This window comes from Vigna radiata, chromosome 8 (assembly GCF_000741045.1).
Source record: "Vigna radiata var. radiata cultivar VC1973A chromosome 8, Vradiata_ver6, whole genome shotgun sequence".
Classification (NCBI taxonomy): Eukaryota; Viridiplantae; Streptophyta; class Magnoliopsida; order Fabales; family Fabaceae; genus Vigna; species Vigna radiata.
This window is the reverse complement of record NC_028358.1, coordinates 33,670,344-33,685,889: the sequence shown is the minus strand read 5'-3', so window position 1 is coordinate 33,685,889 and position 15,546 is coordinate 33,670,344. Positions and strand designations below refer to the sequence as shown.

The following is a 15,546-nucleotide window of genomic DNA, read 5'->3' as shown; positions in this document are numbered from 1 at the left end:
TTAATATAAAAAAGGCAAAAAATAATTTAATATTTTCATATTTTATATACGCGAGAGACATAATTAAAATAAAAAATAATTTAAAGAAAGAGAAGCGTATGTATTATATTTCTTGAAATGATTTCAACGTATCGATTAAAAATAAAATATGAAATGAGAGGTATGAGATATCAGAATTTGGATTAAAAAAAAAAAGGAAAGAAAGAAAGAGTAGGGTTGATCGTTGGAACAGACGTGAGGTGTCTCAGCTGGAATTTGTTTGGTGTGTCTCTCTCATCCAATCCAGCTTCCAAGTCAAACACAAATCGGCAATTAACACCGCACACCAAATTCTCTCAGAAGTTCACACATGCTAGATTTTCTCCAACTGTTCCAATCGTCGACGACGTGCAATTCATTCCAATTCAATGGATTCATCATCAACGCTACGCCAAAACGACGTCGATTCCTTCGACCGTGAAGCTTCGTCAGGATATTTGCACTCTTCGTCTTCCGACGACGACGCTTCGCCTTCTAACTCCATCCAATCCACCAACCGTCGCCTTGACTACATGCTTCAGTTTCTTGAACGCAAGCTCTCCGCCGAACACCGTCGCTCCTCCGGCTCACGCGCCGCTTCGTTACCGGAGTTTGTTGCCAAGGGAGGCGGCGTCGGCATATTCCGCCTCCCTGCGCGCGGGGCGGTGCATCCCGCGAGGCCGCCGAGCCTCGAATTGCGGCCGCACCCGCTGCGGGAGACGCAGATTGGGCGGTTCCTGAGGAGCATTGTTTCCACTGAGTCGCAGCTGTGGGCGGCTTCCGAGTGCGGCGTGAGGTTTTGGAACTTCAAAGATCTCTACGCGTCGTGGTGCGGCGTTGGAGAAGAAGACGAAGTTGCGAGGATAGGAGACGAGGAGAGTGCGCCGTTTCGGGAATCGGTGTGGTGTTCGCCGACGCTGTGTTTGGTTGCGGATGAGGGGAACAGGTTGGTGTGGAGCGGACACAGGGATGGGAAGATTAGGTGCTGGAAGATGGATGATGAGAGTTTGGAGGATAACAATAACTGCTGCGATTGGAGCAATCGGTTTAAGGAAAATTTGTCTTGGCAGGCTCACCGTGGCCCTGTTCTTTCCCTCACCTTCACCTCTTATGGTAATCCTTCGTTCTTCACTGTTAATTTTACTGTTCAATCTCTCTAGTTGGATTAGGTTAATTTTTAGCTCATATCCTGTACCCTAGATGTTTATTTATTTTTTGATTTACAATCTAATGCTTTAAAATATAATTTTAAATATATATATATATATATATATATATATTATATATGTTTTTATCTATTTTTTTTTTTTACAATCTAATGCTTTAAAACAGAATTTTAAGTACGTCCCTCAAATTTAGGAAAATGAATGAAATGGAAATAATCATATAATACAGGTATTTTATTAATAGAACTGCTAGTATTTTGTTTGTATTACAAAGTGAAATCTTTAATTATGTTCAAAGATTTCTTTGATCAACTTGTAAGACTAAAAAAATCAATTTAAAACCTGGTACGAAAACAATCCTAGGCCTAATTTCAAGAATTAAAACATAACTCTTAAAAATAATTTTAAGGAATTGAAATTACAAATAATAGTTTAAATTTAAAGTCAAGGGTTTGACGGGCGTGTTTTTTCAGTTAGCCAGCGATGCAATTAGAAATCTTCTTTACATCATTTTTGAACTATTGTAAAATTAATCATGTGTAGCAGTTGAACGGCAATGTAGATTGCGTAGAAGACTTTTATTGTGTTAGGGTATGAAATGTTTGCTCTAAAGTTTAAGATGTTTAGTAACTCTTTCACTTTGTATATTTGCCTACTACTATAGTTTTCATTTTGTGCTTATTTTCCGTTAATTTTAAAATCTTTACAAACTTGTCATCAATAAAAAAGAAATAATAAAAGAGGTCATCTTAAGAAGTGAAAAAGAATTTTAACATAAATTGATATTCATTTCATCCCTTAATCTGTCAGTTATTCTCTTAAATGGGCAGATAAAAGGAAATAGAGGAAGTGGTTTTTAATCTTAAAATTTCTGGGTTGTGTATTTTTTTATCTTCAGATTTAAAATAAAGGTGTTAGGGGAAAAGTAGAAGTCGAAAGCTTCTAAAACTAGTTTTTTACTTATTTTTATTAGTTTATTTAAAGTTCATGAAGTTTTCTTTATTGAGAAAAACTACCTTTTCTAAAGTTTCTTTTAAGTGAAAGTTATGTCCAAAATAAGTTTAGTCGAATGCCACCTAAGATTTTGATTATAAGCTGTTTTGTTTTGACTCTTGAGCATTTGGAAGAACTTTTGCTAAACTTCTTTGGTCTTGTTTTATTGTGTAAGCACTTGAAAACGGAAGGTATTTGGTGGAAGTTTACAAAAATAGCTTTGTTTTATGTTTTTTCATTCTATTTCAAAAAATTTTGCATTGAAGTTCTTCGAGTACTAATGGTATAGGCTCTAACGTGACAAGCACTTTCTGAATAAGTGATTAATTAAATTGTTTACTCAAAAATGCCAATCCAAGATTGTAAACTCTCCGGGAAACCTGATGTTTGTTGGTTGATTCATGTGCTTGTTGTGAATGTTATACATTATTCTCTCCTTTTTTTTTTCTTTCTCCATTTCGTTATTCCAGGGGATCTGTGGTCGGGTTCAGAAGGAGGAGGTGTAAAAATATGGCCTTGGGAGGCTGTTGAAAAATCTATTCATCTAACGAAGGAGGAAAGGCACAGTGCTGTTATATTTGTGGAGAGGTCATATATTGACTTAAGGAGCCAACTATCTACAAATGGCTTCAGTAACATGCTGACTTCAGATGTAAAGTACTTAGTATCTGATAATTCGAGAGCAAAGGTGTGGAGTGCTGGTTATTTTTCATTTGCTTTGTGGTGAGGTTTTCTCCTAAACTCTCAAGGTGTTTGTTTGTATTGAACATCAGTATGGGTAAATTCTTTTTTGTTTAACCATTCAACTGTATTTGATTATTTTAAGATTTTTTCTATCTCGTGCTCACAACTTACTCTGGTAAAAAGATAGTAAATATAGTTTTTTAGTGTATTATTATTATATTCACGAACGGGGGGTCTTGGCCTTTTTAATTTGTGGACAGATATTCCTTTAAACTTGTATGAACTGGCTTGCATCGCTAATGACAAGTCATTGGTTCTATGACATAAATCCTTATAAAATAAGCATATCTAAGAACTCTAGTCAGGTTATATATTTGCATGTTTACGGTAAGTCATCCTGAATCCTGTATATCCTTTTTTGTTCTGACATGTCTCTTGACGGTACTCTTCGTATGGGATGTATAAAGAAATCATAACTAGACTAAGACTTCCCACATGTTTGGTTCTGTGCATGCTAACATAACATGCGTCATTAGAAGCAACTTTTAGTTGCTTTTACATTAAAGTTAATGTGAATTGTAGAGGAAGTGGGATCTGTGATGTTACCAAGCTTGCAATTCATTGTCACATGAACTTTCTCTTTTCATTTTGCATTAGCCGTGCTTCTCTTTCTCCACATATCAATTTAATGCAAGCTAGTGCTTGTTAATTTATAGGGATGCTCGCACAAGGGAGCTACTGAAAGTTTTCAATTCAGATGGACAAATTGAAAATCGGTTGGATTTGTCCTCAATTCAAGATTTTTCAGTGGAGCTTGTTTCAAGGAAAGACAAAACACAAAGTTCCATGGGGTTCTTTCAGCGTTCACGTAATGCCATAATGGGGGCAGCTGATGCTGTTCGTCGAGTTGCAGCAAAGGGCGGCTTTGGGGATGATAATAGGAGAACTGAAGCACTAGTGATAACAATAGATGGAATGATTTGGACAGGGTGTACAAGTGGCTTACTGGTGCAATGGGATGGAAATGGCAATCGTATACAAGATTTTCTTTACCATTCATCTGCCGTTCAGTGTTTTTCTACCTTTGGCATGCAAATTTGGGTAGGTTATGTATCTGGAACTATCCAGGTATTGGACCTCAAGGGTAATCTGATTGGGGGATGGGTGGCTCATGGCAGTCCAATTGTAAAAATGACATTTGGTGCTGGTTATATATTTGCATTGGCTAACCATGGTGGTATACGAGGATGGAACATCACTTCCCCTGGGCCTGTTGATAGTATATTGCGTTCAGAATTAAGTGGCAAAGAATTTTTATACACTAAAATAGAAAATATAAAAATATTGAGTGGCACTTGGAATGTGGGACAAGGAAAAGCATCTCAAGATTCCCTTACTTCATGGCTGGGTTCTGTGGCCTCAGATGTTAATCTTGTTGTTGTTGGGTTGCAAGAGGTTGAAATGGGTGCAGGATTTCTTGCAATGTCTGCTGCTAAAGAAACTGTAAGTCATCATTTTCTGTAATATTACTAGAAAATCAGTACTATAAAATATTGCTATTAGAAAAATAGTAGTGTAAGCAAAGTAGTTGCTGTGTGTTTATGTTTACTTGTGTTTTCTTTTTCTTTAGGCTTGACTTCTATACATTTGAATTTGCAAAAAACATGTAGATATTAGGTTGACATTTACAGCCGATAACTTACATGTACGTATCTTGTTACTGCTCTGACTAATTGACATGAATGGAATGTAATGCAATGAAGTGCCGTGGAAATTATCGGAATTAAGAAAGTGAAATGACTGTAATTTAATGAGTTTCAAGTTTGAAATACCAGTTGATATTTCCTTTTTAATTTTTGTATGGTTAGGAATGAAATGGTGATCAGTGTCATGCCTTCCATTGGTACTGCAGAATCAAGAACGATTGAATTGAAAGAATAGTTTAATGACTGTAATACCATTGTTCCGAAAAAAATTTCATTAAAGCTTTGTAGTTTATAATATTGTAGTTGCTGCCATAATCGCAGTTTGTGAAAGACTGACCTTTATATCATTACCTTTTCTTTAAACATTTTATGTCAATTGGCTTACCTTCATGATACAATCTTCATATTTTAAATTTGAGCACATCAATGGGTTCAACATGTTCTTTGAGACAACTCAAGTACAAGATCGATAACATATTGATTACAAAAACTGGCCAAAAGAAACAGTGCAATGGGAGGGAGGAAAAAAAAAGGGTTGTAGTTACTGCCATAATTGCAGTTTGAGAAAGATTTTCATTTCCTTACCCTTTCTTTAAACATTTCATGTCAATTGGCTTACCTTCGTCATACAATCTTCATAGTTTCAAGTTTGAGGACATAGATGAGTCCTACATGTCCTTTGAGACAACTCAAGTACGAGACGAGCATGTTCATTATCAAAACTGGCCAATAGAAATAGAGCAATGGGAGGGAGGGGAGGGAATCGGGTTGAAAAAGAGTTGTGATTATTGTTACCATAATTGCAGTTTGAGCAAGACTTTCATTTCCTTACCCTTTCTTTAAACATTTTATGTCATTTGGCTTACCTTCGTCATACAATCTTCATATTTTCAAGTTTGAGGACATCGATGTGTCCAACATGTCCTTTGAGACAACTCCATTACAAGATCAACATGTTCATTATAAAAACTGGCCAAAAGCTGGCCAAGAGAAACAGAGTAATGGGAGGGAGGGAGGCGTGTGTATAAAAAATAAGTTTGTCTGAGCTGTAGTGGTTATTGTGTAGCAGGAGTAATATATGCAGTGGTTTGGATGGGAGGCAGACAACGGCAGATTATAATGGAGGCATAGGAGGGCCTTGGCCCCTTCAATATATATATATATATAACTTTGTTTTAAAATTTTAATATATTTTATATCTATATATAAATTTTGGCACCTTCAAAATATTTGTTGAAGATCCAGCATTGGAGGCAAAAAGCAACTCCCAGGGCATGGTATTATATAATAGTAGTAATTTGGAAATTATAATTTTTCAGGTGCTTTAGATTTTAAGAATTTCTTTTTTAATTCTTATTCTAGGGGGGAATTAATAGTCTATACTTGTTTATGTAGATTGCTGGGTCAACACTTGGTCAGAGTGAGGTAGCCATCTGCAATTCTGTTATGACAGTTGAAGTTAGTCGAGCTTAGATATAGCTTAAAGCTCAACTATTCTTCCATATAAATAGCTGAGCTCAATAGCTTTCTATGTGCAAATCAATTCACTTTTACAGTTTAATAAACTTACACATTCCTTTTTTTTCTCAGCCTCTCTGGATTCTTTAAAATAAGGATGAAGTGCTTGTGGGTCATTTATCTTGTGGTAAAAATTTCATGAAACTGTGCAATGATATCACTGTAGCCGAAACCTCCTTGGCCATGAACATCATTCATTGCTGCAAATGATTCTTCCCAATCATTAATCCTGTACCCATTCATCCAATTGTCATTCTGTCCTTCTTCATTCTGTAATCCGTCCAGTTGATCTTGAGTCCTTGATATTGCATATGTCAATAAGAAGTAGCCATAGAATTTCTTGGATTGATCAATTATAATAGCACATCAAAATAATTAAGAATGTCTCGTGTTGAGTCTTTGTTCCTATTAGCGCATGGACTACACAAAATCATTATAGATTCTGTTGTTCAATAGATATTTTCTGGATTCTTGGATTATTCATGTGTCATTGTCAACATTCTGTTGTGATAATTGTCATTTATTTACGCACACTTATATATATATATATATTGTATAATTAATGGGTTTGCCTACTTTTTCTTCCTCATAACCCTCCTCTGCCCTCAATCTTTTACAAACATATAGGTAGGCTTGGAGGGAAGTTCTGTTGGGCAGTGGTGGCTGGACATGATAGACAAAACATTAGATGAAGGTTCAACATTTGAACGTATTGGATCCAGACAACTTGCAGGCTTGGTCATTGCTGTATGGTGAGTATCTTTGTGTAGACATACATGTGAGCTGTTGAGGCTTTAATATGTCAGAGATAATGATTGTTGTATTGTTAGTCAATAGGATATCCGTTAAATTTTAGCAATTTTAATTTGTAGTAGTCTGTTAAATTGCTTGTTATGTCAGATTATTGTGGGTTTTCCTTGCTACTTGTTATGAATGCTATTCTGGTTTGAAAGATATGGATATGTATCACTTAAGGTTGGGTTCCTAATTGTATGGTGAATGAAAATATCGATTATTTTCTTCAATTTGAATTCATGAAAAGCCACTGTTATCTAAATTCTCCCTTGCTGCTTTCTTCACCAATGGTACTGAAATTTTCTTCTTCAGGGTTAAAACCAACATTAGATTTTATGTTGGGGATGTTGATGTGGCAGCAGTTCCATGTGGGTTCGGACGTGCTATTGGCAATAAGGTGGGCCTGTACCATCTACTCTGCTGTTTTTCTTTGCATATTAGTTTTTTGCTAATAAAGGGTGTATCAAGATGCGGCTGTTGGTCATGGTCATAGATCTCATAATTGTCAGCTTTTGTTTAATTCAACAGACTAACATTGATACTTAAATGTCAGGATATTGCCTATATCACTAGATTGAATACTTGATTTTATGGTATGTTGCAATTCCAAGTAAAAGCAGACATAAGCCAAGTTTCTGTTCTAGAAGTACCGCAATGCAAGCCAATGACATAATTTTCTTGTGTGGTCTGCAAGTAACTTATCATATAACCATTAAAACTTTATCGCTAGTTGTGTCCACTAAAGTTTTAGTCATTTAATTCAACACATGTACAGACATATAAAGCAAATAGATCTGCAAGTCTTAAATGGTTTTATCATGGTTGTGACCACCAACAATGCCATGCCATGGCTGTGAAATTCACAAGACTATAATACTGTATGATATGTGTTGTGTGCAAATATATATTTTTGTTTCTGTTCATATTATGCTGACCATTGACATAGGGGATGTTGTTTTCTCCAGGGAGCTGTTGGTTTGAGGATCAGAGTGTATGATCGGATAATGTGCTTTGTTAATTGTCACTTCGCTGCACATTTAGATGCAGTTGGTCGTAGAAATGCAGATTTTGATCATGTATACCGAACAATGTCCTTCAGTCGGCCAACAAATGTCTTAAATACTACAGCTGGTACTTTTCTGTGCCTTTTCCCGATTTTCATACTTGCCTTGTCCATGTATTTATTTTGGCCTGTTTATAGATCTGGCTTGCCATTGGTCCTTTCTGTTGCAGCTGGCACGTCATCTTCTGTTCCAATGTTTCGTGGTGCAAATGTATGTACATGCTGTCCACTTTATTCATCTAAGTAATGCTTTATGCTGCACTCTGATAGTTGGATGAGGTATTGATTCTTGAGATTGGTTTCCAGTCCACAGAAGGGATTCCCGAGTTATCTGAGGCAGACATGGTTGTATTTCTTGGAGATTTTAATTATAGACTTGATGACATTTCATATGATGAAGCGAGAGATTTTGTTTCTCAAAGATGTTTTGACTGGCTTAGAGAAAGGGATCAACTTCGAGCTGAAATGGAAGCTGGGAATGTCTTCCAAGGAATGCGTGAAGCAATTATAACATTTCCTCCTACATACAAGTTTGAACGGCACCAAGCTGGCTTGGCAGGTTGGTCACCTGCCCAAAAACACACACACAATGGTCCAGTGAACTTTAAAGTAAACTTTAGTTGTAAAAAGTGAGATGGAAGGACGTGGGTTGGGCCACTACATCTCTAATCATTTCTGCAAAATGCAAATCATGCAGTTCCAATTACGAAGATTTTTTATTTGTATACCAATAGCATGCTCAGGATATCGTACATGAGAGGGGAAAGGAAAAAAGTAATCCAGATTTATGTGAAGTCAAAATTCCATTCACACCTCATAAGTAATGATTTCCTCAGCCCTCTCTGCACACGATGACTTTATATGAATTGTGAAAGTTGTAGGGCAGTGGAAAAGAGGGATACAGAGGCTCTGAATAATAGATTTGAATTTTCCTTCTTTTTGGGTACTTAATAACTTCTAGAGGCTTGCTGACTATAGTATTAGTGTAATGCGAGTGAGGTAGGTAGGAGAAGTTCACACAGTTGACTGGATAAACTAAGTGATAATCTCCCTTTGAATATATATTATTAAGTTAAGGGCGCAGTACAGTGAAATATAGAGTACATCAGGATTCTAAACAACCTAATGCTAATAGTTGACAATCAGGAACTCTTAAGAATTAGATATCGTAAACTGAATAATTTCAAACTACAATTTTTGCTGCTTATATTTGCTATAACTGTTATCAGTATTGCTTACAATTTTTTTGAGGGTATGAATTCAGACTATATGACCTATTTTCTTGAAGGGTATGATTCTGGTGAAAAGAAACGCATCCCTGCATGGTGTGACAGAATTTTGTATCGTGACAGCTGCACATCTTTGGTGGGTGAATGCAGTTTAGAGTGCCCCGTTGTCACTTCAGTATTACAGTGAGTGCTCTAGCTAATACTTTTTATTTTCTCCATTTAAAACACCCGGCCAGAAGGACTATGCAGTCTCTAATCCCTATATAAAATAGGGGACTTATTTATTATGAGACATGCTGTGAGTCAATATTGAATTATAGATTTGTGAAAGGAAAATTTTGGATAGCCAAAAGTAATTTTGCATGAGTGAGTTGGCATCATTATTGACTTAAATGACTACCACCCATTATTTTGGTTGTATTTCACCATATTTTTCTTGTGACTAAAGCATATTTATGCTGTATTCTTTTATAATTGAATCTCTAATCGATATTCCAAACAGGTTGTAATTTACCCCTATGTTTGTAATTATTTTCAAGTTGGTCATAAGTTATGTTTTTGTTCTAGAATTATTTGTTATGTAATATTCTAAATAGTAAGGAGAAATTCTAAGTATAATCACGTGGGGAATGGAAATATTATAATTTTTGTCCTTACACGTTAACAATCATTTTCTGGTTGGCCCGTGTACTTCATGTAACTCTGTTGTGGATATAAATGGACAAACCTACGATAAGATCATCTACCAAACATAAATGCCAATATAAAAGAAAAGGGGCCGCAAACGAATTGGTAGAAGGTAAGCAAGGAAGAAGGTGAACTCACAACTCTCAGTTAGTTTAACTATCATTACAACTTTCTATTTATAATATATAACTATTGTAACTAATTTCCATGAAACACGTCTAAACATATGGAGAGGACATGTGAACAATGTTTCTTGTTATTGAGATTAATTGTCACTTAGGCGGATGCTTCAGAGACATTACTAGTCTTAGTATATGCTAAGGGACTAGATATTATATTAAGACTATCCACCAAAGATACTAGAAGACTCGGTTTGGTGAAGTTAGATGGTCTAGGAATCTTAATAAGATTTTACTGAACCAATCTTCACTAGCCTCCACCTCAGTTCAACATAGATATTGCATACATCACAAAACTAACAATGTTTCATATGGAATACCATCTATATAACTTTGTTCCTTTATTATCTTAGGAGACTGTTCATCACTCAACTTGTAGGGAGAAGTAGGAGGTGTGGTCACAGGGTTCAAGTGTCATCTAAACTTGTGAAGAATTTTTCTAAGGTAGGTCTTCCGATACCCATGTAGACACTTCAATTCACGTGTCTAACAATCTCAAACCCTAAAATCTTTCTATCCACTTGAGATCTAAAACAGAGAAAAATATTTCTAAAGGACTTAGAAGACCCTTCTCAGTTCTATTATTTATATAGATAAAGATTTGATACAATAAATAGATGGAAGATGAAGAGATTGTCCTAGACTGCTAGGAACAGTCATTATAGATAACCCAACACACAACTACCTACTTTAGGTCCTACTATACCAATCATAGGTAGACTTAATAATTATTCTAACATACCCATTCCAAGATCCTTCATATTGAATTTGCTATTCAACTTAACCTTCTCAACCTTAGGCTTTCTATTTTTAACTATCAGAATGTTATCAACATACTACAATAATACCATGAAATGATCTTATGTTAGAAACACGAAGTAGATGCAGATGTCATACTTGCTTTGTTCAAAGCCAACACTCAATGAACTCGTCAAATTGTTTGTTCCATTGTCTAGGGGATTGTTTCTGGCCATAAAAGTATTTGTTTAAGTTACCAACATGATACATCCCTTCTCCTTTATGTAGCTTCCTTATTGCTTCATATATATGGTCTCTTATAACTCTCCATTTAGAAATGTAGTCTTAACATCTATCCGTTCCAACAACTCAAGGTTAAACTCAACTACCATGACTAACAACATTCAAATATGTTTGTGCTTTGTTACAGGAGAGAAACCATCATTATAATTGACTCCTCTCCAGTTAAAGCCTTTAACCATTAGTCTTGCCTAATTTTTGTTGACAAGTTCCTGGACTTCTATCTTTACGTTTGAAAGTCCATTGTGCGACCTTGACTTTGACCATCTTCTACCACTTTTGTTATCACTGGTAGAAACTCTTCCCCTTGCTAGAAGGTAAACAAAGGAAAAATAAGATAAAATTACATACAAAAATAATGTGGTTCAGTTAAAGTGTTAATGAACTTCAATCTCAACCCAAAATAGAATTAACTATGCATTGCAGCATAAAGTTTCTCTCTTAGTGAACTCTCTCCACTCTCGCCATTTTCAGTTTTACAGTTGAACTCACAATGCTCAATTAGTTTAACTGGCATTACAAATTCCTATACATAGTTCATAACTATCATTACTAGCTTATGTGAAATGTGCCTCATGTGAGCGGTGCTTCTCCTTACTGAGCTGAATTGTTACTTAGGCGGCTGCTCTAGACGTCACTGGTCTTAGTAGATGCTAAGAGGCTAGACGTTGTACTGTGCACACATCTTCTATGAGATGGTGTGGTGAAGTTAGTTGGTGTAGGAACCTTAACAAGATTTTATTGAACCAATCTTCACCAACTCCATGATAATCCAATGGTGTTATAACAATAACAAATAATTGGGATCACATTAAAAATGGTTATTGTTGGAAGATACACAAATAATGTCTATTGTCTAACCATGTCCTATAATTGTGGTACTTAGTCTACACACATCAAATGACCAATTGAAAGATTTTTTACTTAGCTTATTGAGAGGCCTCCAAATAAGTTATATATATATATATATATATATATATATATATATATATATGAATGTATGTATATATGTATATACCAAACTTGGGTGCATAGGATCTATATTCTCCAATTTAAGGGAAAGTGCAATGTGTAGAATGTAAATATACTAACCACATCTTGTACTTATGTAATAGCGTGATAGAATAAAATCTCTATTTTTATAATACTGAGAGACAGCACAGCAGCTAAGTGGATATTTCGGTGGAGTTTAGTCCTACATCAGCAAAGTTTGCTTTACAAGCTTCATGACTTTATTATATAAATTGTATCTCTCACTCTAAGAAACCAGAAAAACAATATCAATCAGTATTTTTCAGATTTACATTTTCTTTGTTTTTTATTTGTAGTCTTTTATTACGGCAGGTAATTAGGATATTGTTTGATTCTTGAAATCATTGCGCTGTGAACATAATTCATCCTCTGCATAGTAAACACATGGATTCAATCCTGTCTCTCCTTTCCACCTTCCTCAAAATTTTACTACAGATACTAAATTGAAATATTTTCACATTTGGGACCCAATTGAAATATAGGGCCAAAATATATTTTAGCCTTTTCTGATTGTATAATATGGCTGTCTCAAATATATTTAAAAAGCTTTTATGGAAGTACTTTTTAGTTTTCAGTTTTTATTTTTTAATCAATGCAATCTCTCCTTCACTAGGTATGAAGCTTGCATGGATGTCACCGATAGTGACCACAAGCCTGTCCGCTGCGTATTTTCTACTGATATTGCTCGAGTAGATGAATCAATCCGCAGACAGGAGTTTGGAGAGATTCTTGAATCAAATGAGAAAATTAAATTTCTTCTTAAAGAATTATGCAAGATTCCTGAAACCATCATTAGTACAAACAACATAATTCTTCAAAACCAGGACACATTAATTTTGCGAATTACAAATAAATGTGGAGAAGGCAATGCTTTGTTTGAAATAAATTGTGAAGGTCAATCTACTGTTACAGAGGATCAGAAGGCTACTGACCATCAGTTGAGGGGTTCATTTGGCTTCCCAAGGTGGCTTGAGGTGATATTCTTTATTTATTTTTTTTGTACAATATTTATTGTTATAGAAAGAACTTTAAACTATAGACATTTGAAATGAGGAAGCTAGAAAATAATTTCTACTTCTAGTTTGATGATGAAAAAAGGATGATTTTCTCTTTTATATACTTTATTGCTTCTATAAAGATTGAATAGGAATTAATGACAATAATTATACCCTATAACATTCTCCCTCTAACAAGCCGGTGCATCAATATCAATCATTCCTAGCTTGATAGTAAGATCTTCAAACTACTTTGTAGGAAGTGGTTTGGTTGTTACGTTAGCCATCTAGAGTTGTAAAGGGATGTTCATTATATCTATAAAGCCACTGTCTTATTTTTCTTTAATGGATTGGCAGAAGTGTCAATCTTTTTCTGTATATGCTCTGTCCTTTCATGCTGAACTGTTAAGGGACCATGCTATTTGATGACAGACCAATTATCACAAAATAGTGCCATATACCACCTTGAGCCGTGGCTCTAAATTTTATCTCTACAGTTGCTCTTGCAACTAAATTTTGCCCTTTACTCCTACAAGTCATTAAATCTCCACTTAAAAGCATACAATATCCTAGGATCTCCTCTCAGCAATTGAACCTACATGGTTAGCATATGTATTCCCATCCTTATTCTTAGAAATCCTAATTCAATCGCACTAGTTTATAAAATAAGATTTATATCTACTTATATATTATGGTTTGACTATATCTCTAATTAATGTGAAATCTCTAACATATTTTCTCATGTCTTGAGTGTGGAACTGGATATTTGTGGGTAGTTTAGTACATGATAGATCCAACAAACATTGTTATTGGTTAAACTCTAATACCATCCTAGAAAATAGCCTATAAACCTAACTCAAGTTCATAACCACTTGTGAGATATGATTTACATCCACTCGTGTACTAAAATTTTTCATATCATTAATCGATATAGGGTTTTCAACAGTTCCTCGTTTAATAGAATTACTCGTCCTCAAGTGGCCTTCACAATTTCTTTAGAGCTCATTATTACTTGCAATAAGCACAATTAAAGAACTATAATTACGTCTTATAGGAACGTGTTATATAAAACGTATGATCACCTTGAATTTGCTTGTCCAACCAAGGATACTATAGCCCCACTAAACTTTTCAAACTAAACATGGGAAGATTTCTTGCGGCCATTCAAGGCCTTCTTTAATTAGCATACCCCGTTCTTTTTTCTTTACTAGAAATGCTTTGCTGTCGGTGTGGCTTATAGGGGTCACCACAGCTGAGCTGTTGCAACTGCATCTTGTGATGTGGTCTGCAATTTAAAATCTTTAGCTAGAACCAAAATCACCAGTAGAAAAAAAAAAAATATATCTTTACTCCTGGGACCAAATTCTGTATGTGGATCAACACGATACATTTTTTCTTGCTTTGGGTAGGACATCTCTCGTTTGCAATGCCCCTTGCGATAATTACTTAATAATTTCATGATTCAGGTGAGTCCTGCAACTGGTATAATAAAACCAGATCAAATTGTTGAAGTATCAGTACACCATGAGGAATTTCAGACTCTGGAGGAGTTTGTTGATGGTGTTGTACAAAATTCTTGGTGTGAAGACTCCAGAGACAAAGAAGCTATTTTGGTGGTTAAGATGTACGGAAATTACAGTATCCAGCCAAGAAAACACCGAGTCCGTGTTCACCACTGTTATTCATCCAAGAAAAAACCTATGATTGGCTCTCAACCAGACGGCTCCAGGAATATCCAAGGAACTGTATTGCGCCGATCTGATTTCCAACCATTCAGCAGTTCCTATGATGTGGTTGACCAGCTACAGAAATTGCATGGCCCTTAAAGCAGCAGTTAATGTGAGTATTTTAGTTTTTTGGCGGAAGAACAAAAAAAATGAATGGATGGTCTATGCCTTAATAAATTTTTTGCTCTCGTAGGGAGCTTTTGTGGTCCGACCTCTATTCATCGAGCTGATTGAACTGTACAGAAAGCAAATGCAAGCAAAAGTAGCAAAACAGCTTTTACTAGATCCATTATTTAATTTATTTGGAAACCACTCCAATTTATTGTGTAAATGATTATGTGCCATATCAACCAACAAAAGCTGCACAGTTCAAAGGGAAAATGCAGTGACCTGTTGATATTGAGTGTGTCGCTTGGATAATGATTTTTCCCACCAACAAATACTTTTTAATTGTATTATCTCAATATTTTCCTGGAATTTTGTATAATGGAAGTCCATTTTGTTAATTGACTTCCTGTTGTATTTTACCTCATTCTTTTTCTTTTTCTTTTTTGCTTAATTTTTACATTTGTCAAATACTACATGTTCAAACAGTATTTTTATTAAAGTTTTTTATGAATTTTATATTTTACAAGACAAATTTAAATCTAAGCCGTCAAGTGAAATAGTTAAGCTACAAATGTAAGCGAAATAGCCCTCAAATATATATTTAAAAC

The 15,546-nt window shown here is 35.2% G+C and overlaps 1 protein-coding gene across 1 annotated transcript; it reads left to right on the top strand.

Annotated features, from left to right (window-relative positions):
- The first annotated feature begins 228 nt into the window (after nucleotides 1-228).
- On the top strand, nucleotides 229-15,357 carry LOC106771833 (type I inositol polyphosphate 5-phosphatase 12). The gene is made up of 12 exons (XM_014657824.2): nucleotides 229-1,131; nucleotides 2,648-2,900; nucleotides 3,578-4,364; nucleotides 6,713-6,837; nucleotides 7,193-7,277; nucleotides 7,846-8,011; nucleotides 8,114-8,154; nucleotides 8,250-8,502; nucleotides 9,232-9,355; nucleotides 12,722-13,082; nucleotides 14,570-14,942; nucleotides 15,024-15,357. Exons 1-11 carry the CDS (start codon nucleotides 408-410, stop codon nucleotides 14,927-14,929), a joined length of 3,279 nt encoding a protein of 1,092 aa, XP_014513310.1. The 5' UTR covers nucleotides 229-407; the 3' UTR covers nucleotides 14,930-14,942; nucleotides 15,024-15,357.
- Nucleotides 15,358-15,546: the final 189 nt, after the last annotated feature.